General features: G+C 50.4%; 12 protein-coding genes across 12 annotated transcripts; 6 read left to right on the top strand and 6 right to left on the bottom strand.

The window, feature by feature from the left end:
* Positions 1 to 126: 126 nt before the first annotated feature.
* On the top strand, positions 127 to 837 carry Bathy07g03870 (predicted protein; the record flags this gene model as incomplete). Its single annotated transcript, XM_007511875.1, has 1 exon — positions 127 to 837. One exon carries the CDS (start codon positions 127 to 129, stop codon positions 835 to 837), a length of 711 nt encoding a protein of 236 aa, XP_007511937.1.
* Positions 838 to 1,076: 239 nt separating this feature from the next.
* On the top strand, positions 1,077 to 1,490 carry Bathy07g03880 (unknown protein; the record flags this gene model as incomplete). The annotated part of the gene is made up of 1 exon (XM_007511970.1): positions 1,077 to 1,490. One exon carries the CDS (start codon positions 1,077 to 1,079, stop codon positions 1,488 to 1,490), a length of 414 nt encoding a protein of 137 aa, XP_007512032.1.
* Positions 1,491 to 1,630: 140 nt separating this feature from the next.
* Positions 1,631 to 3,307, bottom strand: Bathy07g03890 (Protein containing DUF124; the record flags this gene model as incomplete). The annotated part of the gene is made up of 1 exon (XM_007512243.1): positions 1,631 to 3,307. One exon carries the CDS (start codon positions 3,305 to 3,307, stop codon positions 1,631 to 1,633), a length of 1,677 nt encoding a protein of 558 aa, XP_007512305.1.
* A 93-nt stretch (positions 3,308 to 3,400) lies between these two features.
* On the top strand, positions 3,401 to 4,270 carry Bathy07g03900 (predicted protein; the record flags this gene model as incomplete). The annotated part of the gene is made up of 1 exon (XM_007512066.1): positions 3,401 to 4,270. The coding sequence occupies one exon, from the start codon at positions 3,401 to 3,403 to the stop codon at positions 4,268 to 4,270; it is 870 nt and encodes a 289-aa protein (XP_007512128.1).
* A 102-nt stretch (positions 4,271 to 4,372) lies between these two features.
* Positions 4,373 to 7,051, bottom strand: Bathy07g03910 (predicted protein; the record flags this gene model as incomplete). Its single annotated transcript, XM_007512139.1, has 1 exon — positions 4,373 to 7,051. One exon carries the CDS (start codon positions 7,049 to 7,051, stop codon positions 4,373 to 4,375), a length of 2,679 nt encoding a protein of 892 aa, XP_007512201.1.
* A 170-nt stretch (positions 7,052 to 7,221) lies between these two features.
* Bathy07g03920 (unknown protein) lies at positions 7,222 to 7,785 on the top strand (the record flags this gene model as incomplete). The annotated part of the gene is made up of 1 exon (XM_007511913.1): positions 7,222 to 7,785. The coding sequence occupies one exon, from the start codon at positions 7,222 to 7,224 to the stop codon at positions 7,783 to 7,785; it is 564 nt and encodes a 187-aa protein (XP_007511975.1).
* A 97-nt stretch (positions 7,786 to 7,882) lies between these two features.
* Bathy07g03930 (predicted protein) lies at positions 7,883 to 8,722 on the bottom strand (the record flags this gene model as incomplete). Its single annotated transcript, XM_007511878.1, has 1 exon — positions 7,883 to 8,722. One exon carries the CDS (start codon positions 8,720 to 8,722, stop codon positions 7,883 to 7,885), a length of 840 nt encoding a protein of 279 aa, XP_007511940.1.
* A 129-nt stretch (positions 8,723 to 8,851) lies between these two features.
* Positions 8,852 to 12,269, bottom strand: Bathy07g03940 (predicted protein; the record flags this gene model as incomplete). Its single annotated transcript, XM_007511837.1, has 2 exons — positions 8,852 to 11,737; positions 12,009 to 12,269. The coding sequence occupies 2 exons, from the start codon at positions 12,267 to 12,269 to the stop codon at positions 8,852 to 8,854; spliced, it is 3,147 nt and encodes a 1,048-aa protein (XP_007511899.1).
* Positions 12,270 to 12,529: 260 nt separating this feature from the next.
* On the top strand, positions 12,530 to 13,603 carry Bathy07g03950 (predicted protein; the record flags this gene model as incomplete). Its single annotated transcript, XM_007511820.1, has 1 exon — positions 12,530 to 13,603. One exon carries the CDS (start codon positions 12,530 to 12,532, stop codon positions 13,601 to 13,603), a length of 1,074 nt encoding a protein of 357 aa, XP_007511882.1.
* Positions 13,604 to 13,895: 292 nt separating this feature from the next.
* Positions 13,896 to 14,435, bottom strand: Bathy07g03960 (predicted protein; the record flags this gene model as incomplete). The annotated part of the gene is made up of 1 exon (XM_007511919.1): positions 13,896 to 14,435. One exon carries the CDS (start codon positions 14,433 to 14,435, stop codon positions 13,896 to 13,898), a length of 540 nt encoding a protein of 179 aa, XP_007511981.1.
* Positions 14,436 to 14,567: 132 nt separating this feature from the next.
* Positions 14,568 to 15,653, top strand: Bathy07g03970 (formamidopyrimidine-DNA glycosylase; the record flags this gene model as incomplete). The annotated part of the gene is made up of 1 exon (XM_007512260.1): positions 14,568 to 15,653. The coding sequence occupies one exon, from the start codon at positions 14,568 to 14,570 to the stop codon at positions 15,651 to 15,653; it is 1,086 nt and encodes a 361-aa protein (XP_007512322.1).
* Positions 15,654 to 15,771: 118 nt separating this feature from the next.
* On the bottom strand, positions 15,772 to 17,053 carry Bathy07g03980 (F3F9.7; the record flags this gene model as incomplete). The annotated part of the gene is made up of 2 exons (XM_007512130.1): positions 15,772 to 15,915; positions 15,977 to 17,053. The coding sequence occupies 2 exons, from the start codon at positions 17,051 to 17,053 to the stop codon at positions 15,772 to 15,774; spliced, it is 1,221 nt and encodes a 406-aa protein (XP_007512192.1).
* Positions 17,054 to 17,128: the final 75 nt, after the last annotated feature.

Below are 17,128 nucleotides of genomic sequence, written 5' to 3' on the forward strand. Positions count from 1 at the left end.
CGGGGGGAAGGGTTGGGGGACGCCGGGGGGGGGCGAGGAGCCACAGTTGGGGACGGGGAAGGAGGTGGTTATCGGGTTTCGCCAGCGCCCGCTGCTCCGACGCCAAGTTTCGATCCGTCACCGGTTATGGACGCGCCACCGGCGCCGAGTGTATCGCCTAGAAGTAGAGGTGGTCCGGCGGGCGGTGGACCTCCACCCGCGGCGGCGCCGCCGCCATCGTACTCGCCAGCCGCGGCGCCTCCACCGTCGTATTCTCCGGCACCTTCGGCTGCGCCACCACCGATGCAGCAGCAGCAATCGTTTCAGCAAGCTTCGCCGCCGCCCCAGCAACAGTTTCAACACCAAGCGCCACCACCTATGCAACAACAACAACAACAGCCACCGCAACACCACCAAGCGCTTTCGCCGCCTCAACAACAACAACAACAACAACATCAACAACAACCGCCTAGCCCGCGCCGTCCAGCCGGACCACCCGCTGACGTTACCCTTTCCACCGTGCAATCCTCCAACTGCTCTCCTTCCGGTGCGCAAATCTCTCAGTGCGTGAAAAAAATGCACGACGAGTGCTTCCAACAGCTCGCCTCCAACCCGGTGCGAAAGAAGGAGCTCGAAGACTGCTCCAAACGTCTCGGCCAACTCTGTTGGCGCTTAAACGAGAAGCAAGTCTCCGCAGCCGTGGAAGAAAAACTGATGAAACTCTGCGACGCCGCCTCTCGAGGCGACTGGGCCACCGCCAACTCCGTTCACGTGGAGATGACCACCCAACACTGGGACGAGTGCAGCGGCTTCTTGACGGCGTTGAAAAGACTTTTGAAAACGCGCAGCGCGCTTTAACTTGTTTATATATAATAATAGATAGTCAGAAGAACCAATAAAGTACTCATTCATTCTTCTAACGCTCTATTCCAAAAACACACCTCTGCGTTTTTATTCTCCGCACTTTAAGAAACGCTTTCACTCGAAAACTTCTTCGAAAACAACGAGATCATCATCTTTAGAGCGTCCTCCCCTCCGCAGAAACCACGGGGCAGAAACGAGAAGAGAGAGAGATAGAGAGGAAGACATCCGACAACATGGGTTGGCTCAAACGAGCGGCGTCGTCCGTGAAGAACGCGATGGGATTTGGCGACGATTCAGACGACGAAGCGTACGGCGAGAACGGCGAGAAGAATAACAGTTCTCGACGGCGAAGCAACCACGGAGGGTCCTCGTCGTCGAAATCGAAACAAAAAGTACTCAGATATCCGGTGTTGCAATTCGCGCAAAGTCCAATCACCGGGGAATTCATCGGCGGCGTCCAAGGGTTGTCCTGGTTTTGCGAAGAATTTCGGGAAAATGGTGAAGGGGATGTCGCCCACGCATTTTTTCGAGAGGACTATGCGGAGGAAAGGACGAGTTTTGAACCGAGTCGGAGGGTGAAAAGCGGGACGTTCTTACCCATGCGGGTGAAAGATGGGAACGTGGAGATGTTTAGAAGGAACTTGTGAAGAAGTTTACTTGATAGAAGAGTTTTAGTATAGTTAAATATAGCGTTTGATAATTGATGGTACATCCGACGAGATGCGCGCTCGCTACATCATCGCCGCGAATCGTTTTGCGCTTTCTTTCTCTTCTTCTTTTCCTCTCTCTATATGCTTCGTCCTCCCAGTCGGAGCTTTTTCTTCGCTTTATCGATGGGTAAACTTTGTAAATAAAACCCGCCCGGGCCTTTCAATCGCACGTGGAACAAACCTTCGCCGCCAAACACCGCCGCCACGGGCGAAGAAACCAACTCTAAATCGTACTCAATCGTTCGTTCTAACGCCAACACCGCTCTGGCGTCGACCACCATCTCTTCGCCTTCTTTTAAGGTTCTGCGCATGACCGTACCTTTACCGGTAATACACGCGGTCCCGTCGCCCACTAACCATTCGCCGTTGAAAATGTTGTTTCCTTTACTCAAAATCAAACGCACGCCGGTTCGGAAGCGTTGTTTTAAAACCTGCGATAACGTTCTCCCTCCTCTCGCTTCTTGTGAAAACGACACGGCTGCAGAAACGGAAATGTCCCCCATGGAACACAAATACGAATCTCTCGCGCAGAGCAAATCCGCCTCTCTCTCTTTCAAATTCACGACGGCGATTTTATCGCCTTGTCGCAAACTCCCCAACGCGATGTACCCGTCCGAGGAGCCTAAATTCCGAAACGTGTTGATAAAAAACGGTTCCCCGGCTAAGACTCTCGCGATTGCTTTTGATAATCCACCGGGACCTAAACTCGTAATCGACAACACGTTCGAACTCATGTAACACATCGCCCCCGGCTCGGCGTTGACCGACTCCCCCGGTTTCAACTTCATCTGGACAATCTGCGCGTCCGTCCCGAACAAGGACACGTGTTTCGGCAAATTCGGATTCAAATTCCTATCGACAGGCGCGGTTTGCAAATTCTCAATCGGTTCCGGAATCGTCTTCCGAAACCTCTCCGCCTGTATCATCTTAATTGCCTCTTTCTTAATCCCTATGCCGTAATCGATCACCCCTCCCGTCTTCTCCTTGGATTCGCTCAACACGTTCGCCGTCGAAGAATCGTACACGCGATAGAAAAAGTTAATCACAAACAACGCGCCGGAAACCGCGCTCCCAACTAAAAACAACCCCCACCCGGTTCCAATCGCGCACGTTAACCAAACGCACCCCCAAAACGGTTCGTGCGCGAAGAAAAAACAGTACCAACTAAACACGAGGAACGAAACCAACCATTTCAATCCGTCTTGGCCGTTTCGGATCCAGACGAACTGCGAGTCTTCGCTGTAACCGTCGTTTTCTTCGCCCCAATCGCCTTCGTCGTCGTTGTTATCTCCGTTCCCTCCTCCACCTCCTTTTCGGCCATCGTCGTCATTTCCTCCTCCTTCGCTCTCCAAGCGCATTCCTTCGCTTTCGAGCGAAGACATTGGATTTCTATTCTTATTAAACCTGTTATTGCTCCAAATAGTCACCGTCGTCGCGAACGACGTCGCGATCATATCGAACGAGTCTCTGATCGTTTCTAACGGGGATAAATCTTCCAGGATTGGCGGTGGTACGTTTGCTTTAATCATCGTCTTTGTCTTCTTCGTCTTCTTCGTCTTCACCGTCCCCGTAGGGGTTTGTAATCGTACATTCTGCTTCAACGACTGTTCAGGCGTCGTCTTCGGGCGGCGAATGCGAGGAGAAGGAGGACGAGAACACAAAAAGCACGTCACGACGTCGCGCCTCCTCCTTCCTTTGGTATATGTAACAGAAGCGCAACCGCTCGAAAAATACGACCCCGCGGAGGATGCCATCTCGCGCGGATTTTTATGCAGATTTTCGTTCTCGTCGGTTTCCCAAAGAAAAGAGACACACTTTTCAGATGTGCAGAAGACTCTCGACGCGAGATGATGATTGAAACGAAGAAGACTCTCGAAGTTGGAGCCGCTGAGGAAACTGCTCGAGCCGCCGAAAGAAAGAAGAAGAAGGCGTTTCGACTCGAGAACGACGACCCCGGAACGAAGAAACGAGCGCGAAAAGCGAAGAAGAAGAAGAAGACAAAAATGGTGGCAAAATCTCCTCCCGAGCGGGAGAAAGATGTACCGTTGAAAGAGTTCTCGGATGTGATTTGTTTATCGGACGAGGAGGACTCGACGGACGAGGAAATCATATTCGTCGGGTCGAAAGAAGGGAAAGGAAGAAACCAACAACAACGAAGAAACGAGGAAGAGGACGACGAGGTGATCATTTGCGGGGAGAGAGGAGGAGGGAAAGGGAAACAACAGAAACAAGAACGAAGAGAAGAAGGAAGAAACAGAGGAAGAAAAAGCGTTAACGAAGAAGAAGTCATCGTGGTGGGAGAGAAGGAATCGACGCAAATACGACAGGCGAGAGAACTGTTAGAACGACACAATAGAAGTAATACGAATAAGAAGAGAAAGAGTAGCGAAGGCGGGAGCGACGCGAATGCGAGTCCGACGGGGACGCGGCTTTCCGCGCGGAAGAAGAAGAAGGCGACGAGCAGCAGTCCAACAAAAGGTCCGCGAAACGAGCCGAGTACTACTCCCGAGCCGAAAGGACCGCAGCCGAAGAAAACGCCCAAGTGCGTGATATGTCTGGATGAGATCGAAAAGCCGACCGCGACAAAGTGTGGACACGTGTATTGCGATCAGTGCATACGGGAGTTGATTCGAGCGCAAAAGACAAAGTCCAGATGTCCTCAGTGCAGGAAGAAGGTGGGTTTGAGCGGGTTGACGAAATTGATATTAGACGATTAATTTTCGAGTTGTATTATTGTGTGCGCGTGTATGTGGGTTGGTAGGAAGCGCTGAGCAGCGCTTCATTCATAATGGAGAGGACACTTCTTCTATATCGCTAAGCTACGCTAACTCGTCCTCCTCCAAGTCCTTCAGACCTTTTTCTAAGTGCAAAACGTTGATCTTGTTCTCTTCCAGTTTCAATTTGTTCAAACCGTCTTCCATTTGCTTCTCTTTCTTTTGCAAATAATCGCTCAGCGTTTTCTTTTCTTTCTCGTTGCTGCCTTTCTTTTCGTGCGATTCGACGAGTTTCCTCAACGCTTCGACTTGACCGTCTAAATCGTCTTGCGCTTTAGATAAGGTAAACGCGGATTGGAGCATGTCCAACGCTTGTTGTTGCTCGTTCGAAGCAGAACGCTCGGAGGCGATGGACCCTAAGGCGCGCAAACACGCGGCGACGAGTTGCGTGTCTTTGGTTTTCGCGTGCGCGAGTTTCAACGCCGAGGAGAGGCGAGATTTCGCGCCGTCTTGGTTTCCGCGTTCGAGAAAGGCGAAACCGGAGACGAAAAGCGCAACCGCTCGGTCGACCAAAGATGGGCGAAACGAGATTTCTTCGTCGTCGTCGTCGTCCTCTTCCTCTTCGTCGTCGTCTGCCTCGTCTTTGGCATTTTTGCTCTCTTCTTCCTTCTTTTTTCTAAGTTTCTCCTTTTCTTCTTCGTTTTGTAAAAAATCTTCGTGGCGACGGCAAATCGGTTGCGCCAAATCCAACGCTTTCGAAGCGCCTTTGGTGCCTCCAGTCGCCAGCTCCCCTAAAGCGGCGCACAAAGTCGCCACGTCGCGGAAACTTGGCGTCTTGGCTCTTTCGGCGGCTTTCGTGAACGCTTTCACGGAGTCGCGATATTTGCCCATGGAATACAACGCGTGGCCGCGAACCATTTCGCAGTGCGCGACTAACGAACTGAGCGTGCGCGGGTACGCGGAGACAGTCGCGTCCAATTCGTTCGCTTCGAGGACAGCCTTCGGGTAATCGCCAGCGGTTAAATATATAGACGCGAGAAGCTCGTTGCAGCTGCATCGTAAAGTAAAAAATGGGTGCGCGTCGCAGGAAGATCGCGGGCCTAAGTTTTCCTCTTTCATCACCCACAGTCTCTCTTGCTTCTTTGGTTGTTCTTGTTGTTGTTGTGGTGGTGGTGATTGTGGTTTCTTTTGAACGACAACCTCTTTTGTCTTTGCCGCTCGTTTCTTTTTCGTCGACTCGGTCGCCGGAATTTTCTTGCTCGGTTTACTATCGCTACGCGGTGTCGATTTGCCACCACCTCGCGTGGACCGCCGACTCGTTCTGGTGGTCGTAGGCGTTTGTTCCTCTTCTTCCTTCTCGTCGACGTCCATTTCCTCCTCGTCGTCGTCCTTCTCCTTCGCTGCTATCTCACCATTTTTACCCTCTTCATCTTCATCGGCTTTGTTTTGGTTTCGTTTCATCGCGGTGCCGTTCGTCTCCCTCGCATTCTCATCAATCTCCACATCTCCTCCTTCTTTTCGATATGGCAAACCCAACGCCGAAATCCCGAGTTCCTCTAATCCCTCGTCCAACATCTTCTTCACCTCTCGTAATCTTTGCGCGGTTTCTTTCGTCGACCCACTCTTGCGTGAAGTTTCCGCCAATAAAATTTCCGCGCGCGCAATGACTTGACGCTCCGGTATCCATTCCTTGGCGCTTTCGTTCAACTGCGCGAACGGCGATGTCTTTTTCGCATCTTTTTCGCTCTCGTCGTCGTTACTCTTCTTCTTCATCATCGTCTTCTTCCTCCACTCAATCAATCCTGCTTTGACTAATATTCGCTCAACGAACTCCGTTTCCTCCAAATGCGCTTCCATGCGTTTCTTGTGATACTCGCATCTCTTCCTTAAATCGTTCGCGCCTTTCAACGCCGAAGCGACGTCGCCTTCCTCGATTTTCGAAGCGCACCTTAAACTGGAAAACTGGAACAGCTCTCTCGCGTGTTCGTCCATCGCGTGCACGTCTTTCGCAATCATCTCGGCTCTCTTCATCGCTTTCGACACTCTGGACGGTTCTTCCCCGCTCGCGCGTTGTAAAATCGCGCGTTCAAAATCCGCCAACGCCACGGTTAATTTCAATCGAGTCAACCCGTTTTTCTCTTCTTTCATCAAAAGCTTTTCCTCCTCTCCGTTTCTCCGTTTCACCAACTCCCTCTCCATAACTTCCACCGCTTTAAACGCCAACCCAAAACTCCTCTCGCTCTTCGAGAAACTCTCATTCCTTAAGTGCATCTCGCCCATCGCCAAAAGCGTAAAAGCGAAGCGCAACCGCCACTCGTCTCTCTCCGTCTTCGTCAACACGCCGGACGCGTCCTCTTTCATCCGTTTTGCAAGGTCTAAACAATTGTTCAAGGATTCCTCTTCCATCTTTTTCGCTTTTTCTCCGTCTGTGGGAACTAGGTTTCGATTCGCGATGGCCAGTTCGTAAAACGTCTCGTATTTCAAAACTTCGTACCTCGCGTGGTCTTTTAAAACCACTTTCCCGAATTCCAGATGCCTCTTCGCCTCGGCTTGATTTTCCGTGATTGCGTTTAAAATCGACCCTATCAGTTTACGATTCTTCACTTCCTCGATGTTCATGGACGATGGAAATTTCGCTTGAGGGTTCTGGAACGTCGTTTCGAGCGCGAGAATAGCGTGCAACGGGTTCAAGGAATTCAGGAATTCGTGCGCTAAACTTGTCAGATGTCTCGCCAATCGTAACGGAGACGATTGATGATTTTCATCGTAGTCTTCGTCCTCCATCTTTACTCGCTCGTCTTTCCTCTCACTTTGCGCTCTGCTCGATGCGCTCTGACGCTCTCTGACGCTCTCTCTGTGAAGAACTTACGTTCTCAATCCAATCCGTTCTCTCTGCTTTGAAATGGAGAAAATTCTCCACTATATCTACGCATTAAGAGAATACTATCACACTAATGTCGCAACACGCGCATTACCATCACGAAACCCAAGGAAACGAGATGATGATGCGTGCCGCTGCCACTGGGTCCTCTGTTTCTTCCTCTTCGATGCCGATAAACTTTGATTTCAGCAGAAATGTCACCTTGTTTCGTTTCCAATCCAACACCGGATTCGAATACTTTTGCGTTCTTTTGTTTACGTTTACGTTGGCGTACGTGCAAGAATACATCGCGTTTGTGAGGAAAAAAGAAGAAGTAGTGTTTGGTGCGAGTGTGAACGCGTCGAATTCGGCGTACGAGAGTTTAAAAGACAACAACAACACGACTAATGCGCTTCCTAAAGATCAGCATTATTCGAACGCGAGGGTGTTGAAGCACACGGCGAAGTACGTAGCGCACGCGTCTGTCTCGTATATACTCATGCTGTGCGTGATGAGTTTGAATTTTGGCGTCTTTGTGAGCATTTTGTTAGGGTTAGGGGTTGGGAGTTTTACCATTGGGGGTGGTGGTGGGAAACATTTGTATTACCATCTTCGATCTCGGATATCGTCGGACGTATGTCATCCGGTTTCGAGTTAGTTTTTAGTAGATGAGAGTACCATTAATGTAATTATTATTCAACCGCCATTCAACCATTTTTACTCTCTCTCTCTCTCTCTCAAAATCGTCGTCATTTTTACTTCAAAACGTCGGGGCCGAAATACCAACTTAACACCCACCTCGTCGGGTTGAACTGCATCGCGCTCAGCGGAATCGCTAACAAAACTAAACCAACCACCGGGTACAACAAAAACTCCGTCCGCTCCAAAAACGGCAACGAGTTAAACCCAACGAACTGGCAGTAGTGATAATAACTCAAACTCAACCCGTACAAAATGTTGCTCAACAACGCGCAAATAAACCCTCTCTGAGATAACAGCGGGCTCAAAATCAACTGCCCGAGGTACAACGCGACAAACAGCGGCACGAACGAGTTGCAGTGCACGTCGAACGCGAACAGCCATTCCACGTTATTATTACTACTCATACTACTTCCATCGCTATTTTTACTCCCTCCTCTTCTCGTTCTCGTCGTCATAAACCTGTTCGCCAAGAACCAATACGCCGTCGCGATCGCGCACCCGCACCCGATATAATCGAAACACACGGCCGACGTAATCACCCACAACCCTCTCACAATCCCTCTCGTCTCGTACATAAAACAATACCCAATCGCACACAGAGCGACAAAAATGCACGACAAAACGCAAAACGTCGGGTCGTCTCTCGCCCATTGGTTTTTCGTTTGTTTCCTGTACTCGCAGTGCCGGTAGATTTTCTTCGGCCCGTGGGTGAGAAGCAAGCGCATCTGCCACAACGCGTATTCGAAATCCAATAACTTTGGTTTGATTATTCGTTTCAGTTCGAGGCGAGTACTTCCCGTGTGATGAGAAAAGCCGTTTGCGGTGGTGTCGTTGTCCTTCGAGGAGGTGAACTTCACGTCGTTGTACGCGGACGTCGCTTGTGTGTGTTGCATGTTTGTTCGTGTTGTGATTTGAATAAATGAGGAAAAGTTGCCTTTAAATATAGTACTACTCGATTAGTATAGAATCGGTTTATTACACTTCTCTCTGAAAACTCTCTCTCTCTCTCTCTCTCTAAAGTTCTAATCGTCTTCGTCGAAGTCGAACTCCTCCGGCGGCGCGGGTTCGTCGTCGTCGTCGTTTCCTGCGCCGGCGTTCGCGGCGTTTCCGGCTTGCGCGTCGACTTCGGCTTTTTGAAACGCCAACTCGACGTAAAACACCTCCTCTTCCGGCGTTTGGTCTTTTAAGACGACAAAACCGCGGCCGACGCGAGATTTTTCTTTGATGGTGGTGGTGGTGGTGGTGGTGGTCGTCGAGGATTCGCACGGGACGAATCGCGCGGCTGGGTCGAAGGAGATGAACTTTTCTTGTTGCGGGGTCACTCTCGACGGGTTGGTTAAGATTTCAAACTCCGGTTCCGGTTCGTCCTCCTTCTTTTCTTCTTCTCCTTCTTTTTCTTCTCCTTCTTTTTCTCCTTCAGCGGTGGTGGTGGTGGTGGTAGCGGTCGCGTCCATTTCGTTGTCGTCTTTTGCGGCTCTGGATTGCGGGCGAGACGGGACGTTATCGTCGGCGTCCATGCTCTCCGCGTCTTTGTTCATTTTTTTTACATTTTTCTCATTGAGCAACTTTTGCGCTTTCTTCGTCGTCGAGAGAACGGCTTTCTTCACCTCGGTCGTTTTCTTGTCTTTTTCGTCGGAGAGGTAATCCGCGTATTTGAATAAGGACGGCTTGGCGTTGGAAACGCACTCGTAATGCGGCATTTGTAAGGTTTTGTCGACGCCGATGAACGCCGTCGGGATGGTCGCGATGGAGAGAAAGTGACCAAACGGAAACCAGTACCAATATTGGGTGAAGACCAATACGCCTAAGGTGGACGTCATTCTCGGGCGACCGGCTCTGGATTTCAAAGAAATCGTGCAGTTGCGTCCACCGCAATCTAAGATGCCCGATGCCATGATTGCGCCCATTTTCGACATGGTCGTTTCGCTCGAATCCGCGCTCATTTTTTGCATCTCGTCGCGGAATTTCGACAAGCGATCTTCCGGTTGTTGGACCAAGACTAGCGCAGACGCGATAGCGGCGCCTTGCTGGACAAAATCGACTTTGTCTCTTCTCATAGGTTCTAATAATTTCGCCGCGTTGACGTTACCAGTACCGGCGCAGGCGATGCCGACCGCCATAGCCGCGCCGTACCTCGCGTGCGGGTTGTACGATTCCGATAAGAGTTGCACGACGCGAACGCACTGTTCCGGGTTGTTCGTTAACACAAAACCGATGGACATGACGGCACATCGGCGAACGTCGTCCGAGACGTCCGAGACGGCCACGTGTAAGAGTTTTCGAATGGCGTCGTTGTTCCCGGTGCCGACGTACGCGGAGCCAATAATTTGACATCCGCCGTACCGAATCAACGCGTCGCCGTCGCCTAATGCGTCTTCAATGATCGCATCCGCGTCTTCCTCGCACGTGGCAAACGCGCACGCGAGACCCAAACCTAATCCACGAATTATTTTTTCGTGCGATGTCTTTCTCGCGTACGCGAGCATGTCTCTCGTCCAGTTATCGTGGAGACTCTTGTTTCCAGAGTTTTCACTCGGGTTTTTGCGCAAACCGGCCAAAACAAAACCTAATCCGATACCTGCGGCTTCACCGGCCACGGCGCTGTCGCTTCGCAAAATTCTAAAGAGTTCCATCATGCACTCCGCATCTAACTCTGATTTCCCGTAGCTACTCAAACCTATGCCTAAACACGCGCCGTGTTGCACGGTTTCGTTATTCGCCGCGCGAAGACGTTCGATGATGAACGTCGACGCCTCTCCGCAATGAGGGCGCCCGCAGTGCATCAAACCCATGGCGTATAACGCACCACCTAACGTGTACGGACTCGGGGCCGGTAACAGTTGCGACAGCAACTGTTTCGAATCTTCGGCGCGACCGCGGTGGATGACGCCGACGCCGGCGGTGGCTGAAAACCTCGCCCAGTTTGTCGCCCTCGATAACCAGTCCAAGTTTTGTCTCAAAAACGCGTCGCTCGTGGTTCCGCAGTTGCTCATGGCGTTTGCAAACACCACCGAGCCGTGCATGACAGAGTTTCTCCCTTCGACGGCTTTCTTTAACTTCTCCACCAACGCCGGGTCGCCGTGCGATTTCGTTTTCAAAAATTCCAAGTACAACTTTGCGGGCGTTTCGCCTCTCAAAATTGACACCAACGAGTTCGTGCGCGCTTGTTTATCCGCCTCCTTCTGTTCTTGACCATCTTTGATTGGCGTTTGCTTGGATGCCAAAGACGCCGAGACGACTAAATTGGCGACGCCGCTCAAAAAATTTCTCAAATCCATCTCGAACAAATTGAACCCGATTTGGTACGCCTGTAAATTGTCTCGCTCGTCCGAAGATTTCACCAACGATAACAAAACGTCCGCGCATCGCTTATCATCCTCTAAAATCGCCAAACACTGGCACACGCCGTTATAATTCGGCTCGTCGAAATCGAGCGTCTCGTACAACTTCACCAACAACGCCAAAGCCTCCGCGCGAAACGATTTCTGCATAACCAACGTCTGACTAACCTTCGTGGCGTACGATAACACAACCTCCGGTTGCTCCGCTCTCGATATCGCTTTTTCCAACGCGTCTAACCGTTTCGACTCCAACGCCACGCCAACCGCGTGCGTCCACTGTTTTTCCTCGTGGCACTTTTCAAACATTCTATCGACGATGGATTCCAATCGAGGGTCGATAGAAACGTCGAAAGCCTCTCCTCTTTCTTCTTCGCCTTCTTCCATCGCCTCCGCCGCCGCCTCCCTCACTACCGTACCTCCTCTCTGCCTCTTCTCCACGTACGTATCGATCGCTTTCGCCAAAACCGTGTCCACGAAATCAGAATTCTTCTCCGCCACGTCGAAGAGTTTCCCGGCGGCCAGCGCGTACGAGAGCGCGTCCTCCAAGTCGCCCAAGTGGTAGAATACCTGCATGTGAAAAACCATATTTGTTGCGTGAGTTTTATATCGTCGCGAGGAAAGAGTGGACGAGAATGAAAAGCGTTCAAGGAGAGAAAAAAAGAGCAGCGATTTGGCGATGAAAATTTTCCCTCTTCTTATTCGTAAGAGCGACTCGCAAGATCAGATCTCGCGTGTCGTTCAAAAACGTCTCATCTCTTTACGCACATAAAGAAGATCACCGAACGCAACTTTACTCTCTCTCTCTCTTACAATACGAACGAAAAGAAAAGCTGCGCACCTTGCTCGCCACCAGCGCGGCTAAATCTCTGTGCGAAAAAAACTCGTCCTCGTGCATCCCTTCGATGATTTCGATCGCGCTCGCGACTTCGTGCCAGCTCGTGCGCATGGCGTAATCGTTGAGCATTCGTAAGCCGTGGACTTTGAGGACATCTTGCGGTTCTTCGAGTAACGCGAGAATTCCAGCCGCAGATGTCGTGCTTTTCGCACTCTCACCGCGACGACTGCTCGTTTTTGGAGTCGTTAAGACTGCCGCCGCCATGATGGTTACGTCTTCTTACAAAGTCTGTGTTTTATGCGGAGCAAACGTGAAAGAAAAGAGATCGGTTTTTACGTCAAATATTTAGGGTTTATTTAGGGTTTATAAATTTTAAAAAGTCTCCGTACAAAAGACACGAGAGATTTTAGTCGTAGTACGAGTAGGGGATTTTGCAAGCGCACTCTGATTGATGAGAGAAGACGAAGTCACGACGTACTCTCTAAAGATTTCTTTCTCTTTTCGACGACGACGACTTTTACGATATGACTTTTACCACGACGAGAGGAGGGACTTTGCTCTGTGCTGCGGCGAGGAGTGCTGCTCTTTATTCTGCGACTTTGTGTGATTTTGACGCGAGGAGGAGGAGGAGGTGCGTTGGGAAAACAACACCTGTACCAAGAATTAGGGGATGGTGGTGTTGTTCTTTAATGAAAGAAAATGGATACGTGACATCCGATGGCATCGAGATGAGCGCGATAGAAAGGATGAATAAAGGAAATGACGTAGCTCTGATACTGTTACACGGATCGTACCACGCGAAATGGTGTTATCTTGAACATTTCTTTGACTATTTTGGGTATGAAAACGCTGATGATGGACAAAATGTGGATGTGTTTGCGATGGATTTTCGAGGGCAAGGCGAGAGCGGGATGAAGAAAGATGGAGGAAATGTCGCCGGGACGCTCGAGAGACACGCGGAGGACGTTCGAGAGTACGCGAAATACATACGCGGAAGGAAAAAGTACGAGAAAGTTTTCGTCGTCGGGCACTCTTTCGGCGGATTAATCGCGCAGAAAGTCTTCGCCGAGGATTCAGACGACGACGAACGCGTAAAAGAGGCAAAGTTGTTTGACGGGATGATATTACTCGCGTCCGTGCCACCTACCGGGAATTCGGAGATGGTCAAGAGATTTTTGAAGAAGGATTTGTGGAAGTCGATGAAAATTACCTACGCGTTTATCAGCAAACAGTTCGGGGCGGATCCTAAATCCTGTCGCGAGTGTTTCTTTTCCGAGGAAGTCGAGGAGAAGGATATCGAAAAGTACATGCGTTTGATCAACGATTCGAGCAAAGCGAGATTATTGGATTTGAAAAAGCTGAACGAGGAGTTGCCGATTGTAGATAAAAGTAAGGGACGACAAAAGGGTAAAGAGAAAGTGCTCGTCATCGGGGGCAAAGACGATTACGTCGTCGACGAGGAAGGCGTGCGCGAAACCGCGGAGTTTTGGCACGTCGAGGCGAACCTCATCGAAGGCTTAGCGCACGACGTGATGCTCGACGCGAAGTGGCAAACAGTTGCGGAAAGAATGATGCAGTTCGTGAATTCTTCTTCCTGATATTCTTTTACCTTTGCCGAACGACGATATATCAGCGTAAATATCCAACAGATGAGAGCGTTTAAAATGTCTTTAATAGCGGAGCGAACGATGGGAATAGCGTTTGCGTTTGCGTTTACGCAAACAATAATAGATTGTAAATATAGTAGTAGTACAGCACTGTAATAATAAAAGAAACAACACGTTTAGCGAAACTTCGCAGCAAAGAGAAGAGATCCGGTCAACCGCGTTCTCGGCCGCCGAATCTCTCAATCTCTCTCTCCTTCTCTCCTCCGCCGCGCGTCTCTCTCTTCTACCGCTTCTCCCCGTCTTGCAAGTTATCTATTATAGTCATCCTCAATATCTTTTCGTTCGCCCCGGCGTATTGCCACACCTGTTCCCCGCTTCTAAAAAACCTAAACGACGGCACTTCGCTCACTTTCAACATGTCCGATAACTGTTTCGTCTTTTCGTTCTTATCGCTCAACACGTACAAAAACAGCGCGTCCGAGTAGTTCTCCGCGAACAGATCAAATTTCGGTTTCATCAGTTTACACGGTCCGCAAAAGCTCGTCGCGATTTTCACCACCGTCATCTGTTCGCCGTTTCGAGCGAGATATTCGTTCAGCTCTTCCTCGGTTTCGATTTCGTTCACCGCGCCTTTCAGTTTCTTCAACAACGGGTCTACTACGCTTTTGTTCTTCTTGTCGTCCTTATCTTTGTTTCCCCAGAATGCGTTACACTTCCTTCTTTCCTCCTTCGGGTGTTTCTGCAGTCGTTTACGCCGTCCTTGGACAAAAACCGCCCGTTTTGGGACGCACACTTTCCTCGAGGACGGAAGAGACGAGCGCATTCTTTCTCCGTCGCCTCCTCCTCCTCCTTTAACGATGATTTGATTTCTTTACTTGTTGGGGAAAAACAGTTAAAAGTCTGACGTCATTTCTTTTCGCAACAACTTCTTAACGCAAAGAAGGAGCGAGAGAAAATGCCGGAACTCCCGGAGGTGGAACACGCGCGTAAACTCGTCCACGCGCACTGCGTGAACAAAATCTGCACGAACGTCATCTTCCCGTCCGCTGAAACCGGCGTTTTGGACGAGAAATGTTTCAAAGATATCGGGGAGGAAATGTTCAAGAAAGCAGTCCTGAACAAACGCTTACTCAACACGCACAGGAAAGGCAAACAAGGATGGCTCGAATTCGAAGGCGAGTCGTTCGTTTTGTTCCACTTCGGGATGACCGGGGCGTTCTCGGTGAAAGGCGAAAGGCCGTTAAAGTACGTGGAGTTTAAAGTCGACCAGGAAAGTTGGCCGCCAAAGTTTTATAAGTTTGTGTTGGAGTTTTCGGGAGGAGAGAAGTGCTTGGCGTATACCGACCCGAGACGGTTTGGACGAGTGCAAGTGAGAAACGAGTGTCCGAGGAAATCGGCACCGGTGAATAAGCTTGGATTTGATCCGTATTTAGAAAGGATTTCGGAGACGGAGTTTGAGAAGATTTTTAGGAGACGCAACGCGGCGATTAAGAGCGTTTTGTTGGATCAAAGCGTCGCGTGCGGGGTCGGGAACTGGATGGCGGACGAGATGTTGTATCGAGCGAAAATTCATCCGGAGGTGAAAGCGAGCGAGTTGAATGGAGAGGCGATGCGGAGTTTGCGGGAGGCGATGTTTGACGTGACGAGAGTGGCGGTGGAAAGCGACGCGGATTCCGGACGGTTTCCGAGCGATTGGTTGTTTCATCACCGGTGGGGGAAGAATCAAAACGCGAAGATGGCGAACGGGGAGAAGATTAGCTTTTGCGAAGTTGGCGGGAGAACGACCGCGTTTGTGGCGGCGAGGCAGAAGAAGGTAGCGAATACTACGAGTGGCAGCAACGGCGCGGATCCGAAGGAGGCGAAGAAGAAGACGACGACGAAAGTGAAGAGGGAAGAGGAACCGGTATCGGCGAAGAAAGAAATCGCCAAGCGCTCGAAGAAGGCAAGCGGCGGCGGCGGTGGTGGTGGTGGTGCAACTGCGAACCTCGCGGCCAGAGTCACGAGGAGTGCCATTAAGAGTGCTTACTTTTTGCTCAGATAACTTCAAATCGAACCTCTACGTAGACATCTACTTCTCTATTATTACGCTTCGTCCTCCGAGGAGGCGTCTCTCGTCGTCCCGCCGTCATCATCTTCTTCTTCTTCATCATCATCATCATCTACTTCTTCTCTGTCCTCGTTATTTTCTCTTCCATTCGGCGCCTCTTCCCCCACATCGGACGCTTCTTCGGTTTCGCTGTTATTTTCATATCCTTCCTCGAGGTTGCCGATTTGGTGTTGATGAACTTCCCCTTCACTTTCGTCTTCGTGGACGTCGAGCATACTTCTATAAATCGCTTCTGACAGGTAAAGTTCTTCCAACACCATGTTTCGAAAGTCTTGCACTAAACGGCGTGAGTGTTGTTGTTGTTGTTGTTGCTGTTGTCGAGCGTTACCAGTGGTGATGGCCGCGTTGGTCGCGTTCTCAGCCGACTCGAACGGCGGAAGCACGCCTCGCCGATAGAACTCTTCCGAATTCCTTCGAAAGTCTTGTGAATTCCTTCTTGAACCCAAATCCAAACTTCTCCGACTTCTCTGACTCCCTCTATCTTCGTCGTCGTCGAACAAAGCGTCGTACATTTCCGAAAACATTTCGCTTCTCCCCCGGAGCAACGAAATCCTCTGGCTTGGCGTCAACGACGAAGCACTACTACTATTTCTACCGTTACTATCCCACGCTACCCTACCAAAACTCCTCTCCGCGACTTCCTCTCTCGCTCTCGGGCTCCCACCTTCCTCCGCTAACCTCGCCATGCTGTACTCTTCCTCCCATCCTTTCGGCACTTCCCCTCCGTCGCCTTTTCCCTCCCGCGTCAAAGATTGCCGCCGCCTCGTCTCCTCCTCGACGCCAACTTTCGCGCGCTCCAAAGATATCTCGACCTGTTTTTGCTCTTTCTCGATTTGCTCTCGCTCTTTCCTCGTCTGCACGCCTCGATACGACACCTTGTAGTCTTCTTTCCTGCAGCACACGCACGTCGGTTTCGCGTGTTGACCTTTCTTGTTGTTGTTGTTCTCTTGGGAAGCTTTAAAACTAAACAGAAATCCGTTCACGTTTCTCGCGTGGCACTCCGAGCACAGTTTAAACTGGCAACACTTCGTCACATTGACGCTTCTGTAGTAACACGCGCATATCGGGCAGAACTCGAAGCTCTTTTCGGTCTCCTCGTCTTCCGCGGGCCAAAACGGCGCCAGTTTTTTCTTTTGGATTTCAACGCGAAAATGCTTCAACTGTTTCGACAGAAGTTTCGGATCGACGTACACGCCGTCGAAGACACCGTGCAAACCTCGAGGGGAGAGCAAAAGTTCGTCCTTGCGGAGATCAATTTTGACTTCTGTTTCTTCTGTTTCTTCTTCTTGCGCTGCTTGGTCGAGCACAAGCGGTTGGGAAACGCACTGACCCATTTTTGTTTGTGTTATGCAAAACACAGAAGGTGGGAAGTGAGGAAGTTTTCGTGCGCGTACGCATATTTCATCGCC

This window comes from Bathycoccus prasinos, assembly GCF_002220235.1.
Source record: "Bathycoccus prasinos genomic : Chromosome_7".
NCBI lineage: Eukaryota > Viridiplantae > Chlorophyta > Mamiellophyceae > Mamiellales > Bathycoccaceae > Bathycoccus > Bathycoccus prasinos.